At 25.0% G+C, this 16,765-nt stretch overlaps 1 protein-coding gene across 1 annotated transcript; it reads left to right on the top strand.

Annotated features, from left to right (window-relative positions):
- Nucleotides 1-565: 565 nt before the first annotated feature.
- Nucleotides 566-16,466, top strand: LOC132924963 (protein ELYS-like). Its single transcript, XM_060989398.1, has 18 exons — nt 566-922; nt 4,901-5,041; nt 5,117-5,264; nt 5,331-5,465; nt 5,525-5,672; nt 5,767-5,959; nt 6,030-6,144; nt 6,228-6,524; nt 6,593-6,786; nt 6,897-7,074; nt 7,136-7,276; nt 7,849-8,014; nt 8,072-8,308; nt 8,369-8,474; nt 8,543-8,712; nt 10,817-10,929; nt 11,004-11,142; nt 14,159-16,466. The coding sequence occupies exons 1-18, from the start codon at nt 728-730 to the stop codon at nt 16,464-16,466; spliced, it is 5,124 nt and encodes a 1,707-aa protein (XP_060845381.1). The 5' UTR covers nt 566-727.
- The last annotated feature ends 299 nt before the right edge of the window (nt 16,467-16,765 follow it).

The raw sequence follows: 16,765 nt of genomic DNA, 5'->3' as shown, positions 1-16,765 counted from the left end.
AACAAACAACGCTGTCCGCCCGTGGCCATTGGCACGATTTAAGATAGTAATGGTTGCCCGACGACCTATGATAAGAACATTTTAAACTATCAACGGTATTTGAGCTTATAGGCTATAGCCACTATTGCATTCTAGCGCTAGTTGTGCATTTTCCAGTTGTTTTTAATAGTGATTTCGGTTACTAACCGTACTATCTTAAACCGTGGTCAGTGGTCACCAAGCGCGGTAATCACGATATTCTTCCAGATGTCAGGAACGTCCCTCGATTGGCTTTTGTTCATTCATTGTTTGTTTGGTTATAAAAAGTACAATACTATCTACGCATTTAGTTTATTTGTTTAACCACATTATTGCCTATTGGTCGCGTACTGTAAGTATCATGAAATTATATAATCAAATTAATAATCATTTAATTATTTCATACTATAAGGTTCTTTGTACAGATTCGATTTCGCGCATGCCGTAGTCCTTGCGTTATAACGTTCTCGGCGTTTATACGCAGCATTTTGTTAATGATGTTTTCAATATCTGTTGTTGTTTTATCTTGTTTACAGTGTTCGCCAAACCCGTTTTTCCAGACCATGTGTCCAGGGACAACATTAATCCGGATACCGTAGTGATTATAATAATATTATGTCTGTAATCGATTAAAATGTTTGTATTGCATTGATGATATTATACAGTGATTGTTCAGTCACATCAACGCATCACGGATTCGACGCAAACAATGGAAGTATTAGAAACGCATAGAATCCCATTTCCTTCTGGATTGGACCGCAATGATGTGAAGGGCGGATGGATTGACGGCACTCAGTACGTATGGTATACGTACGGAGCCAACATCGATCTCTATTCAACGGAAACTAGGTCTGTTGAGTCTTCCAGATCGTTCAATGATGTTCAAACTGATAAATCGTTAAAGGTAAGAACATTCATATGTTATTAAATTATTGACGTTATTGTATGATCAACTGCATTACGAGTTTGTGGTGTTCATGGTTGGTTTGTATTGTAGTATACTTTCTGTAGTGAGTTTAAACATAAGGAGGATGATTTTGATTGTTGACAATTTCAAGTTTTTGATTCTTTTCTTAAAAACCTTGCCATCAACACTTAGCTTCTAGGTACACCTTACAATGGGCTTACACATATTTTATATTATGTTTGCTGTGACTGATTAAAATGTGAAATGACAGTGCTATTGAATACTGTCAAATGGTTTGAATAGATTAAACAAAAATAATTTAATCTTAGAACTTGGCTACTTATATTATTATTTTAGGTTCAATACTTATAAGGTGTTTATCATTATTTATTAGAAATAAAAAAATAAATACATAAAAAAACATAAATTCATATTAGCATGTAATAATGCAGATTTTCTATAGATTGACTAGCCAATTAATTTATCAAATTGCTCATATTTGTATGCATAACATTAATAACACTCATTGTATTATTTATATCATATTTCATATAAGTGACTGTTGTGAAAATATATTTCTGATAATCTATAAGAACAATTTGTTTATTAACTACTTGAATATAAAATATAGGATAAAATAAGAGGTTAGTACATTAGTGATAGTGTAGAAGAGACACCAGTTGTAGATAAAATAAAGATACATTTTATTTAGCACTACTACTGTAGTTAATGAATACTAATCGATAATCAAACTTAAAGTACTTATAAATTATAAGACTATTAATACTTTTAAATAAGTTGTATTTTTAGTTTTATAAGTACTTTAGTAATAATTTAATAACATAGCATTATTTAAAATAAATATTAAAATTATTGGAAAATAAAAAATACTTTTATCTAAATTCAATTTAATACTGGGGTTCTAGATTAATAAAAACAAAGACCAATTGAAATATAATTTAAAAACAATTTATATGGTCTGGATACTTATACAATTTGATATTAACTGTTTAATCAAATTACGATAGGTAAAAAATGTATTTCATTTGAGAAGAGAATGCAATTTAAACACACATGAAATGATGTTGCTCTTGCATCTTGAGGTTTAATCCTGTTATTTTTTATAAACTACTCTTTTAAAATATACATTAATATTTTTAATGCTCAGTTTAAGGCAATAAGGAATAACTAAATGTAAATAAACAAAACTTAAAATATTATAACTATAAAAAGAGAAAAAAAAGAATTAACTAGTATACTCAGTGGCATGCCCAAGGGAGCGGTTAGGGGTTAATGTCCCCCATTTACTTTTTTTTGCTCACTTTCAGAAAATAAATTATTAGATATTATATTTGTTATAAAGACATTACTTTTGATTATTAGTAATAAGTTATTGCTTATAAATTATATTAATTATTATATATAAATTTCATTATAATTAATAATTATATATACTTTATGTTTTCTCATTCACTGCCTAAATCATTTATTCATTTGATAAAAATAATTGAATATTTTTACTAATCGAGAGAATCGAAAAAATTACTCGAAATTTAACTATAGATTATTATAGTAAATAAATTATTTTATTTTATTATTTGTCGGTGTACTCATAATATTATTATTAATTATAATTTATAATTCATAATTCAAAACCACCGAACAATTCAATAGTTAATACTTGTTATAGTCCTAACTTGTTAGAATATCTTGTATGATTATTATTCATTATTGTTTAATAGTCTCATATTTAAATTGTTAATAATACTTTTAATGAATTAGTTTTTATTGCTACATACCTACTAATGTAATATTATTACATAAAGGGATATTTTTAAAACATAATTTGTTTCATAGTCTCGACTGCTTCAGCATATAGTAATCAGTTATCACCAATGATAGTTTTTAAAGAACCAATTACTCTAATAGCTCTTTTAATTTTTTTATCAACTTGTATTAATGTTACACTGTGACTATAAATCTAAAGACATTTGAGATAATTCAGACAACACATCACACATAAGTGCCAAGTCTGAAAGAAATTGTTAACTTTCTAACCAATAATAAAGACCTTTATACTTGGATGTAGTTTTTTGATCATGACACTTATTCTGAGAAGCTTCTTTAATTAGATATATCTTCCAACTACTTTTACTGTTTTATAGCTGTTAGCAACCAAACAAACATCGATACTCGACCAATTTTAAAAATATTTCATTTTAACTTCTACAATGCAATTTTAATTTCATAAATGATAGACAAAGTATATAATGTGTGAAGAAATTGTTTGGAATTATACACCGCTGTAATATCTTTTAATACATCATTAACTGCCAATTCTTACCTATGATTAATACAATGTCAGCTAAATAATAAATACTATTGAAATTTTTTCTTTTAAATTTGCATCAAGACCATTAGTTTATCCTAAAAGAAAACTGGCTCCATTTGTGACAAATGATATCCAATATTCTTCTGAATAAATATCAATAAACCTATGTTTATTTAAACAGTTGGTCTATGATGTTTATAGATGTTTGACTTTTCAATTCAATTAAAACCAAAAATATAAGACCGGGTAAATAATATTATGATATGGAAGCTTTGTGATATATTATTATACCAGATAATGAACTATTTGTAGTTCATTCATCTAATAATATAAAAATCATTGAATTGGTTTCTATAGAATTTTTACAATTTTATTTCTCATTTTAGTAGTTAAATGATCTATAATTGAAGTACTTGAATATCCCGAATGTAATATTTGACCTAATTTAACATTTGTTGTCATTCTACAAGATCTGAATTTTCATCAGACGGCCGATTACTTGTTGCAATAAAATAAACAGTATGAAAATTTTTTTTGTAGATTAATAATGTTTAGAAGTTAAAGTTTCAAATAATGTACTTAGTTTACTATGCGTTTTTTCTTTTGAAATATTTAAAACAAAGTTGTATGCTTTAGATCTATTGTGTCTTAAAGTACTTAAAGGAATAACCAATTTAGAAATTAGAATTTATTTGATTCCATTCAGATAAGAATTCAACACCTTGAATTTTACATGTTTTTAATTCACCGAAATTAAACTACTTTTAAACTACTTTACACGCCCCTTATCTACCTGAAGGGTTTGCTCTCAATGAGTTTTATCAATCTAATATAATTTATAATTTTAAAGGCTCTCTTTTCGATCTTGTGTTTACCAACTTAAACCATCTTACAACCGAAATTTCCCCTGAACCTCTTGTACCACGCGACTCCTTTCATCCTACATTATAAATCTGTTTCAATTTATCTCATTCTATTCCTTTTTGATAGTTTACATTCATTTTTTACTTCAAAAAGGTAATTATAGTAAAATTTGATGTTGACCTTTTTACAGCTTGACTTAAATACTGCGGTTTACTCATTCTACGATGCACTGCATTATTCAATCTTAAACTATATTCCCACATGGCATTTTGCTAAATCTACTTTTCCTTCCTGGATTACTAAAAAACTATTCCTAAAAATAAAGCACATTCTCGTTCTAAATCTTCACGTGATCCACTCAATTACATACAATTTTCACTACTATGTGCCAAGTTTAAATTCTTATCTAAGCAGTAACTTTTTAAAATTACTTTTCTATTACTCTAATTCAAATCCAAAACTACACTTTAATAAAAGTTGTTAGCCTCCAATGTTTTTTAAAAGTCTTAAAAAAAAATCTTTTTAAAATAAAATATATACATATTAGACTTTTAGACCTATATTAAATGTATTATTTTGCGCTTATTTTTATTGATTGTGAAAGTTTTCAAATCAAGTATGTTATTTATAGGCTAACACCATCATACATCTATCAGTTTTATACTTGAGATTCTGTTCATTAAACATAATAACTTCTTATAGCTGGCTATGGAAAAAATAGATGAAATTATGTGATACACTTATATACCTAATTAAATTTTCTGTATTTTATTTTTCAGATAACCTTTGTGAAAGAACTACAATGCGAGAAAATTATTAATTTATTATTGGTTGGATGTTCGTTTAAATCTTCTGGCATATTATTTGTATGTCAATTACCAAAATTAACCACAATTTGTTGTATTGCTTTACCAAATCCAGTATGTAGTTAACATTATTAAATTAAATCTTAAGTTGTTTAACTAAATAAAAGGTATTCATTTTAATTAATTTAGGTATCATATATTTCAACAATACTAAATAAATCACTTCCTAACGATCAACTCTGTAACGAATTAAAAATAATGTCTACTATATTGTTAGTTGGTATGGCAACAGGAGAAGTTTATGCAATTGATTTAAAAGAACATTACATTAAAAACCGTATGTGTTAACCAAATATATTATAAAAAATTATAAAAATATTTTTTATAAATTAATTTTTTATAGAATTGAACACAAATAAAATTGTTGCAAATGAATTAAAGCCTCGTCAATTATTCATTTTAAAGAATAATGATAACTTCCAAAAAGCTAATCAAATGACTAATGGCGGTGATTACCATTTAGCAATGTTTTTAAATGGTAAAATTACAATTCAAAAGATAAAATTTAAACAGCTTATTAATCATGTTTCATTTTAGAAACTTTCTACACGGATTATAAAAAACAATACTATGACAAATTAGACTTCAGCGTATCTAGTTTGTTATATAATGAAAAAATCAATACTGTTATCATTGGATATTCTACGGGTCACTTACAACTATGGGATTGTAAAGTTATGCAGTCGTAAGTATTTGATCATTAAGCTTACAAAATACATATTTTGTAAATGGTATGTTTATATATTATATTTTGTTATAATTGTTATTATTTTATTTAGATATATGTTAAAATGTTTTAAATATGATATACCAATAACCCATATTACATTTCTTGAACCATCTGATGATCCAAACAATCTTTGTTATCTTTGGATTATTCAATCAGATAATTCTAGACTTCCAAATGCAACAATGATAGCTCTAACATATGAACAGAGAACTGTGATGTCAAATGGATGCTTGTTATATAAAGTGAGTTCAATTTTAGAAATTTAGAAATTAAATCATTTTATTATAAAATATTATTGTGTTTCTTATAAAGGAATATAATGAAAATGGTATACAATTAGAAATGTCTCTATGGAAAGAAGCTGGAATTGGTCGATGTATATCTGCATTAACTTTATGTAATGACGCCTTGGTCAGAAACGGCACTAGTAATTTAATTTCATGAACATAATATAATATTAAATTAGTTATTTTATTTTTATCATATTTGGCATATTTGAATATTTTATAGATATGAATGAACATTCTGAAATTAAATTATTTGCTATGTTAATGGAAATTCGTCAAAATGTGGATGCCAGTCCCGAATCTTACATTTTTTTGTTTGATATTAACCAGTGGTATAAAGCCCAGATGCCGTCAAATATAGATCATCTTAAAGTATCAAATTCTTTTGCTAGTTTTGTGAAATTGCCTCATAATACTAGTTATTTAGATTTAAATATTTCTGACAAAACATTACGCCCATTCAGTTACAACTTTATTCATAATGTTGAAGAACTCTATCATCCGTCTTCGATATATTTTGGTAACAATACAACAGTATTTGATGATAGCTTTTTGTTCTGTATGAAAACTTTTAAATTTTTTTTCCAGAATGTGATTGTTTATTAGATAATGAAATAATTAAAATTAAACATGCTGGTGTTCAACAAGAAACTTTGGATGAATTATTTTTAAACAAATGGAGGTTGTTAGAAAATCCAAGTTCAATATTTAGCCAGTGTTTACAAACAAATTTAAAACCATTCTTTTGGGATAAGACTGATGATTATGTGAATTACAGCTTGGTACAAAATAAAATATTGTATTAATTTTTTTCATTCAAAATCTGTGTACTTTGATCTGCTTATAATCTATTATAAATCCATAGTTAATTGATTAATAATTAATATTTCAGCTTGATAAAGTACATTTTTTAATAGCTATTATAGTAGAAAATGAGATAATGTCAGTTCTTGATGCATATGCCGAAGAATATAAAAATGGAATCAATGTTTCTTGTGAAACAATATCTTTATTTATGCAATGTCTTTGGAATCACTTTACGCTTGTCAACAAATATACTGATCAATTATGTAATTATACATTTCTTCAATATGATTGATTTCATTATTATTAATTTAAACCATGTTTAAGGTGTTTCTTTATTTGACTACTCCGGTGAGCTGTTTTGCAATAATAATGAAATCATGTTATGCAAATGTTTGACTCAAATGTTGCGTGTAGTATACTTTTACGAAAGTATGCATTCTGCAGACAGTATTCAAATATTAAATGGTAATATAAGTGAAAATATTTTTTTCTTTATAAATTCAACTAGTCGACTAGTTAAATAAGGTTTATCAGAAAACATGTTGTAAATATTTTTTAATACAGATTTTTCTGTAAAATGATGACTTATTTACAATATGCGAATTACAAAATTTTGATTTTTTAAATTATTACATTTTACAAATGATTGACACATAATTATTAACTATAATGCAGAATATTCGTATCATATAAAAAAAGCCTTAGGCATATGGTCTTAACAACAACAAAAACTCACTTCTCAGTGAGGCCCAGTAATTTTTTGATATTAATTTAAATAAATTGAAAAAAAAATTGTGGCCTATGTATGCCTTGTGGAAATTTTACTTATTTCAACAACCACCTAAAATTTTTTTTGCTAGGAATTTTTGAGTGTGGCAGACTGACAGAAACAAAAGTTAACAAAAAATCATTTATTTAGGGATTTAATCTAAAATTTGCTGAAAATCAATTGCCGCCCTAAGTTATTCTTATATAATACTGAATGTAGTTATAAATTTAATATTAAATCAGAAAATTAATTAACTTTTCAATTTCAGTTGACTTGATGAATCGAGAGAAAAAAATGAAGTGTGCCATTCAATATTTTCACACTCTTATTTATTTTATTAACTATAAACTCTTACCAAAACTAATGGAAGGAGATTCTATGTGTCAAATTCTACAATTTAATTTCTCATTTCTTATACAATATTCCAACAATCGGTTAGTGGTTAATTATTTAAGAATGTACAATGTATTAATTAATTTTTTAATATTTAGTCGAATGGAATTTGGAGATTTACCCCTTTACCTTATTGATGCTGTTATCACCAATGAACTTAATGGATATCAATTTATCGAACAATGGCAACAGGAATTTAATAATGAAAGTAAAGGCTTATATCCGCCTTCCAATATCCAAGATCTATTAAAGATTAATTTGAACACTGAACTTTCGCACGTTGTCAAAAACTTCATCATAACTTACTTTTTGATTGATGCCTATTATTTGCAAACGTTAGTTTTAAAATTATAAAATTATTTAATTTACTAAAAATATAATATGATTTATTTTAGAATGAATGAAATAATGACAAATGTTTTGAATGACATATCTAAAAAAAATGATAGATTATACAAACTTTGTGGTGCCACCTGGTTTTTAGATCATGACATGTTTGAAGTAAATATTATTTTAGTCGTTTATTTTATTTTAAATAGGTAATTATTTTTTAATATTTATTTGTATAGAATGCCATGCTCATCTTTATCAATTATAATAAATGGTTGATTGATGATGATTCTTGGAATTGGTATCATTGGAATGTTCTGAAACTACTAGTATTTAAAGAACAGTATTATTGGGCACAAAATTACTTAGATCTCTTTGAAATCAAATTAGTTAATCTTGATGATCATAAGTAAGAATTTTTTTACCTTGATATAATTTGTTTTAATATAAAAAATATGAAAATATTAAATTTAATTTTTACATTTTTGATATTTAATATGTATTATACTATCATAAGTATACAAATGATTAAATCTCAATTTTGCAAACTATTTAATTATATTTAAATTAGTCATAAGTTCATATTACAATTATTAATATACAGGTTATAAATTATATTATTCTAAAAATGTTTAATCTATCTTAGTTTACATTAGTAGTTTGAAGTGAAGTTATTGCTTAGTTAAAAATATTTTATTAAATATTATCCAGCTTATATTATTTTAAACAGCTATGATGAAATATATCTTAACGAGTTTAATATAAAAAAATTTAAAACAATCTATTCAATTCTGTGACAGGATTGGGTAGATAATTTATTTTGTGAAGTATAAAATAATATGAATAATCAGTGACGGCTTGTGACTTGACCGATAGGACGATAGCACCCCCTACTAAAAATAATGGAAAGAAAAAAAACCAATTGTATATTTTATCGAACATAATCTACGAATAAATTATACCAAATCAAACTTTATAGCTTTCTCGCAAGACAAAAGAACTCATCCAAACTTTAATGAAATAAAAATTCACGATTCAAATTGTAAAATAAATAATTGTTCATGCAATATCATTAATAAAACAGAATATATGAAATACTTAGGAATAATTATTGACAAAAACTTAATATGAGACACACACATAATCATGAAATTATGAAAATTACAATACCTATACATTAACACAAAAAAATTATTAAATATACAAACACTACACATCATCTATTTTGCCATGACAGTCAATCCTTCAATATGGTATATCTGCATGGGGTGGTTTAGTTATTGTTGCAAGCAATAAAATACTTAGAGCCCAAAAAAGCAAAATAAAAATAATAATAATAATAGCCTTCTACACAACTATTTAAAGAATTTAAAGTTTTCTCAGTATAAAAATTATTCCAAAGAAATTCCCTTTATTTTGTTTACAAAATGAACCTAAATTTATTTAAAACCAACTTTCTACAATACAAGACAAGAAAAAAATATAGAGATCCCTATCACTCCTTGATTAAAACAAGTCTATGTTTTTCCCATGTAGGTCTTAACCTACTGAATAAAGCACCATTGCATATCATAAATAGTAAATCCTATAATCGATACAAAAAGCATGTTAAAATTTGGCTAATAAATTCATAAACCAAATATTTGGAGCATAGTGTATATAATGTAAATCTAATTAACTTTAATTAAATTATAATATCAATCTATTGATTTTTTTTTTTTACTTGTATATATATTGTGTATATATTTCTTTTTTGTCTTTCATATTAATTTTTATACTTTGTCTTTTAATGTTTTCATTATTATTCCTAAATTTTCAATGTTTATACTATTTTAATTACTTAGAATTTAGAACTCCAATTTCACCAACAAGAGATTTTCTCAGTGGTAAGTTAGGCCATTATACTCGACAATTTTGTTTAAATTACTGTTATACAACTACATGTGGCCAATAAAAATTATTATTATTTCTACATTTTTAAAAAATAATTCTTATTAAAACTGACATTGTTGTATAGTATAATGTTATATAATAATAGTTATATTACTTTTTGTCTTGTGCGGACATTAAACTTATTTCCCTCAAATACCAGCGTACGCATGCACACACAAGCAGTGTTTGGATGACCAGCAGGATTGTCTTAGCTATTCTGAATATGTATATTATAAGCAAAGGCATTGCTTTGTGTGTGTGCAGGTATGTTGAAACTGCAATTTTAGATATGGGTTTGATATATATTTTATATTTTCATTTCTATTTTCTACCGCAGCCTGCGATTAGTAGGAAGCAGATTGTCAATTATATAATACTATAATATACTATATTTTAGATACTTTGATGAATAAAATATTAAGCTTGAAAGTAATATACTATGTATTGTGTTTTATCTTATTATATTTAATTTGCGATTTGTTAAACCTATGAATAGGTATTATATTTAAAACCACCAGCACCTATGAAATGCCACAGTGAACAATAAATAAATTAAAAATATATGAATAATTATATTTCAGATTTTATGTTAACTTGCATATAATGAGTAAAAATTGTTTTGAAGCTCTGGGTTATATGCATTCAAGAGAAGATGAGAATGAAAAAAATATTTTATTTGAATATATTTTTGAACGTAAGATATATACAATTTATTTATTGACTTATATGTTATTATTATTAACTTGAAGTAAAATTTCTTAATTTTAGAATGCAGAAATACTAACCAATTGCAAAATATATTTAATTATCCTTTTGACGAAGACGAAAAGATCTTATTTTTTTCTTGTTTACAAAAATTTGATGACACTTCATCAACTCAATTTAAATTTTTAATTCAAGAGAAGAGGTAAATTGAATTATAAATTAAAAATATTAGATTTATAACTTGCATTGCAATAATAACCTATGTTTCTCTTAAATGTATTTTAATTTAGTTCAGTAAGAATTGGGATCAAAATATAGAAATAAATACATTTACTAAGTTTTATTATAAAACTTTTATAATATTTTACCTGGTGCTAAGTTTTTATATTGCATCTTAAATAATAAGTAGTATACAAAATACAATTATGCAAACCACTTACTGTTCTGAACAAAAGATATGACATAGAACAACTTTATTCTTAAGTTAAAAAAATAAAAATAGAAAATATGAAATATAGAAGTCTGGATGGGCGACACACAATTCCACTCATTATACCTTTTTTCCTATCCAATTTCACACATTTTCATTGTACAAAAGATTTTTTTTATTTAACCCAAATTTAACATGATTCCGCATTAAAAATTATTTGCAACGTTGCCAGTTCTGAAGAAAAATAATTATAGTAATAATATTAAACAAATTATTAAAAATAAATTTTATAGAAAAATATATTTCAATTCTGTCATAAATAATATTTTAGTTTGGTTTTTATGCATAAATATTAAATATATATACTCTATTGTTGAAGTAAAAATAAAATAATACAAAAATAATCAAATTAGTTAAAATAAATAATTAAAATAAGTAGTAAGTAAATTACAATTTTTTTTCCTTGATATCTAGGATCAATTTGTGATAAAAATTGAATGATATCAATTTGATTTGTTTCATACTTACTGTATGCATTTATGGTAAATTCCATACGTTCTATTTCTTCCAATCATTATATAAAGTAATTGATCAGATTTTAGTTTCAGTTTCCGACTGAAATTCCATCAATACTATTATAACTAAATAAATATGTAGATGAGGGTGATAAAATTGGCCATTATATGTGATGAAAGCTTTCAGAGCCATTAGTTGTCCTATAAAAAGTATAAATAACTATTTTAATTATGATTTATTTTTATTAAAAAAATTAATTTTAGCTTGGATTCATTGAAAGCTTTTCTGCCCACAATTTTGATGGAAATAAGCATTCATCTTCAATGTAATTCTTCAAAATATAGTCTGAACAAATATTCTACATTTTGTTGGGGCGAATACTTATAAGTTCAGTGAATGCTTCATTTACTTCATGACATGCAAAGAAAGGTAAAGCAAAAAATTGCTTCAACCACTTTCCGAGTTCATCATTTGAATCCATATATGCTACTCTTAAACCAGATTCACTTTGAATCTAAAAAAAATGTTTATAAAATAATTAAATAAATATTTAAATATACAATAATATTGTTACTAACCTTACGCCACCAAGATTGCCCTAAGTGAAATCTGCAAGCAATTATTTTTACATTCGGGAAAACAGATAGAACTGTCTTATGTGCACTAATTTCAAAGTCCAGGTGTATTATTTTTATATTTAATATTTTATCTCTGAGTTTTGTCTTTAAAAAATATAATATACTAGTGATATAGTAGTAAATAAAATACATTTTTATAACTATGTATTGTGTACAGCTGTAAAAAGTACTTAGGTGAATAGTCAAATGTTCAACATTTATAGTTATTTATTTCAATATTTAACTGAATATTCTAATGTTAGTTTTTCTGCTCTTAAAAGTATTTTAAGCAGAGCTGTGTCTAATGGATGACAAAGGGAGGCAACTGCCTGCCCCGGTATCATAGTTTTCATATGTTAAGAGTGGTGTCAATTATTTTTATTAGCAATAATCTATTATAATTTGGAAAATTAATTTGCCCCTAGTGTCTTTAACTCTTAATCGGTCATTGTTTTTAAGTACAAAATGTTAATAGTGTGTTATATTTTGACCTAATGAGACTTGTAGTTGCTAATAACAAAAGTGCTTTGAGGTAAATAAGTTTGGAAACCTCAGTTCAAACTTTTTAATGTGGCAACATAAATATATTTAAGATATTAAAAATTAAGGATATGTTATGGTATTCTTTATACTTTTCATCATAGTTATTTTAATCAATAATAAATAATTATATTTAATTTAAAAAAATAATAAATAATAATTATAGTTTAATTTTATATTAATTTCTTTAGATATTCAGAAGCTCTTGAAGTATCCAAGATAATTGGCGAAACAAAAAATTTTAATATTACATCTGTTTTGGTAGGTGCATTTACAGATATACCTCCAACTAACAGAAGAGAACTCAACAAAAAAATATATTCGGATGAAGGTAAATTAAATTATTTTTTTTATGATTATGTTATTTAAAAAATATGTATTTTAATATTACTATACTTTTTTTATAGCTATTACTATTAGTATTATTTATATATATTAATTTTTTATGATTTTTGACCATTGCAGAAATCAAGAACTTGTTTATGAAGGATGATCTTTTTAATATCAAAAACATGAATGTTATTGGACATAATAAATCCATTCAAATGTATGTAATACGATTTTATTAATTAAATATACAAGATATTTTAAACTTTGGAATTGCATTTGCATATTTTTTTTTAAACATTTGAAATTATTAATAAGTTTAAAATTAATTTTACAATGTAAATTGTAAAATGCAAATTTATCACGCATATATTTGTATTTATGTTATTTTTACATATTTAGGACAAATTTCAATATTGCATCTTTTATATTCTACTACAAAAACATAAAAGTATTACAATGTAATCATCATTTATATAACCACTTAAAAATTATCCATCATACCAAATTTGTAATATTTCTAACTTCAAATACTTATGCTTAATTATTAGGAATGTGATAATCAAATTTTTCTTACTATGTTGTTTCACTTATACTTCACTTTCTTAACTAACTATATTTTTAAGAATTAAAAACTAAAAAGAAACATTAAACTCTTTAAAATAAATTACCAATACTTTATAATTTTGAAATCAACAAACTACTGATTACAATTATACATTGCTTATATTTAATTTTTTATATTCATTGGGTTATTACTTAAGCTATGCATTTTTTTATTGTTACAGTAATCTTATTAATCCAGATGTCAAATATAATGATGACGCTATAGAGAAATTAAGTAGACCAAAAATCATACTCGATGAAAATATTGATAAAAGTAATTTAGTAGAACTAGATATTACACTCAAAAGTAAAGGCAATTTAAAAGAACCAGATGATGGTATATTTGATAAAGAAAGTGTTGAAAATAACTCTGAAAAGCCAAGTGAAAACTCTTTAGAAAATGAAGATATTAATATTATTACAGACACAAACAATGAATGTAATTTAAATGAAGTCGACATACTTTGTGACGAATTTGTGGACAATACTTTTGATGAATTCGCTGAAGAGAATCGTTCAAATGATAATAATCAGGTATACGAAGAAGAAAATGAAAATACATTTGGTAATATAATCAATGGCAACAATACTTCTCTTATGGTTAAAGAAGATCATGTTACTAAATTATTAGAAAATAAAGACAAAAATTCAAGTGCGTCTAATTATTCTCAAGGCATTGAAAATCATAAAGATGATTTATTTAATGATCCAAATGAATTTAATCCTATTCCTGAATATAATTTAAATTATGATAATATGATTGGAGATAATGAAATTCAGCCAATATCAATTTCTATTAATGAATCGCTTTGGGAAAATTTTAATATAGAAGCTCAAGCTAAAAAAAATGGAACCCAAGATTCGGCTGTAGATAATCACGAAGAAATAGTTACTGATGAGATATCAGAAAAAAATGAATCATCTTGTGTTTATAAAAATGTGAAAGATAAGAAAAAATCCTTACATTGTGTAAAAATAAAAACGAGTGAACTAATACAAGCTTTAACTAATGAAGAAACCTATTCTTCATTCAATAACAATTCTATGAAATCTAATACATTTGGTAATATAATCAATGGCAACAATACTTCTCTTATGGTTAAAGAAGATCATGTTACTAAATTATTAGAAAATAAAGACGAAAATTCAAGTGCGTCTAATTATTTTCAAGGCATTGAAAATCATAAAGATGATTTATTTAATGATCCAAATGAATTTAATCCTATATCTGAGTATAATTTAAATTATGATAATATGATTGGAGATAATGAAATTCAGCCAATATCAATTTCTATTAATGAATCGCTTTGGGAAAATTTTAATATAGAAGCTCAAGCTAAAAAAAATGGAACCCAAGATTCGGCTGTAGATAATCACGAAGAAATAGTTACTGATGAGATATCAGAAAAAAATGAATCATCTTGTGTTTATAAAAATGTGAAAGATAAGAAAAAATCCTTACATTGTGTAAAAATAAAAACGAGTGAACTAATACAAGCTTTAACTAATGAAGAAACCTATTCTTCATTCAATAACAATTCTATGAAATCTAATAAAGATAATGTTAATTTGTATGATCAAGAAATTGAAGAATCTAAGGACATTGCACTTGATGAAGATTTTGATTCAAAAATTTTAGAATTTGAAAAAAGTATATGCGCCATTGAAAATAACAAATTAAAAGAAAACTATCCTTCTGCATCATCATTTGTTCTGCCTAACAAATCGAAAATAATTAAAGAATTTCTTCATAGTGACGACAAAAAAAATGAGCCACCGATTCCCTTTGTTGGCACCAGAATGATAACAAGATTGAGATCAAAACCAGTCAAAGTTGAAAGTATTTCTTCAAATACTCCTTCATCCACTTCTAAAATTATTGAAGATTGTTTTGACAATAAATCAAAAAAGAGATCAAAATGCAAGGAAAAAAATTCGAAAAAAAAGTGTGTTAGTAAACCACAAAAAAGCTATTCTCCTGCATCATCAGAGCATAATAAATCGATTATTAGTAAAGAATTTCTTCATAGTGACGACAAAAAAAATGAGCCACCGATTCCCTTTGTTGGCACCAGAATGATAACAAGATTGAGATCAAAACAAGTCAAAGTTGAAAGTATTTCTTCAAATACTCCTTCATCCACTTCTAAAATTATTGAAGATTGTTTTGACAATAAATCAAAAAAGAGATCAAAATGCAAGGAAAAAAATTCGAAAAAAAAGTGTGTTAGTAAACCACAAAAAAGCTATTCTCCTGCATCATCAGAGCATAACAAATCGATTATTAGTAAAGAATTTCCTCATATTGACGATAAAAATAATAAGCTCAAGTATCCAATTGTACTTATAGAAAGGTTTGATGTTGAAGCATACAAACAAAGTTTTCAAAATAAAAAAAAAAATTGGAGAATAATCCCCCCTAGTAATGAAAATAATAATGATAACACAATACTCAAGATTCGAGTGGGTCGATATAAAAATATTAATTAACATTAATATATGATAAACTTAAATTTGTTGGTTTATACCAATTCCTTTTTTAATTAAGCTTAATTTAAATTTTGTAAACATCCATGTATTAGAATTATGACAATTTTTATTTTTTTTATACCATACTTTTTATTGTATATTTATTTTATTATATTATATTATTGAATTTATATAACAGTTTTATATTATTTTCACAATATCAAGATTTATTATAGGAATGCTTGTCATTATTATTTTTATTGCGTATTTTGAACAAATTTCAATATTAATACATTTATATCATTATATTCTACAATCAA

Source organism: Rhopalosiphum padi, chromosome 3 (assembly GCF_020882245.1).
Source record: "Rhopalosiphum padi isolate XX-2018 chromosome 3, ASM2088224v1, whole genome shotgun sequence".
Lineage (NCBI taxonomy): Eukaryota > Metazoa > Arthropoda > Insecta > Hemiptera > Aphididae > Rhopalosiphum > Rhopalosiphum padi.
This window is presented reverse-complemented; position numbering and strand designations above follow the sequence as displayed.

Bases quoted from the DNA above. Each gene is read 5' to 3' on its own strand.
- LOC132924963 (XM_060989398.1), top strand. From the start codon at position 728: ATGGAAGTATTAGAAACGCATAGAATCCCATTTCCTTCTGGATTGGAC. The intron at 6,525-6,592 runs GTAACAATACAA...TTTTTTTTCCAG, and splicing joins TCCGTCTTCGATATATTTTG to AATGTGATTGTTTATTAGAT. The intron at 11,143-14,158 runs GTAAATTGAATT...TTATTGTTACAG, and splicing joins TTTTTAATTCAAGAGAAGAG to TAATCTTATTAATCCAGATG.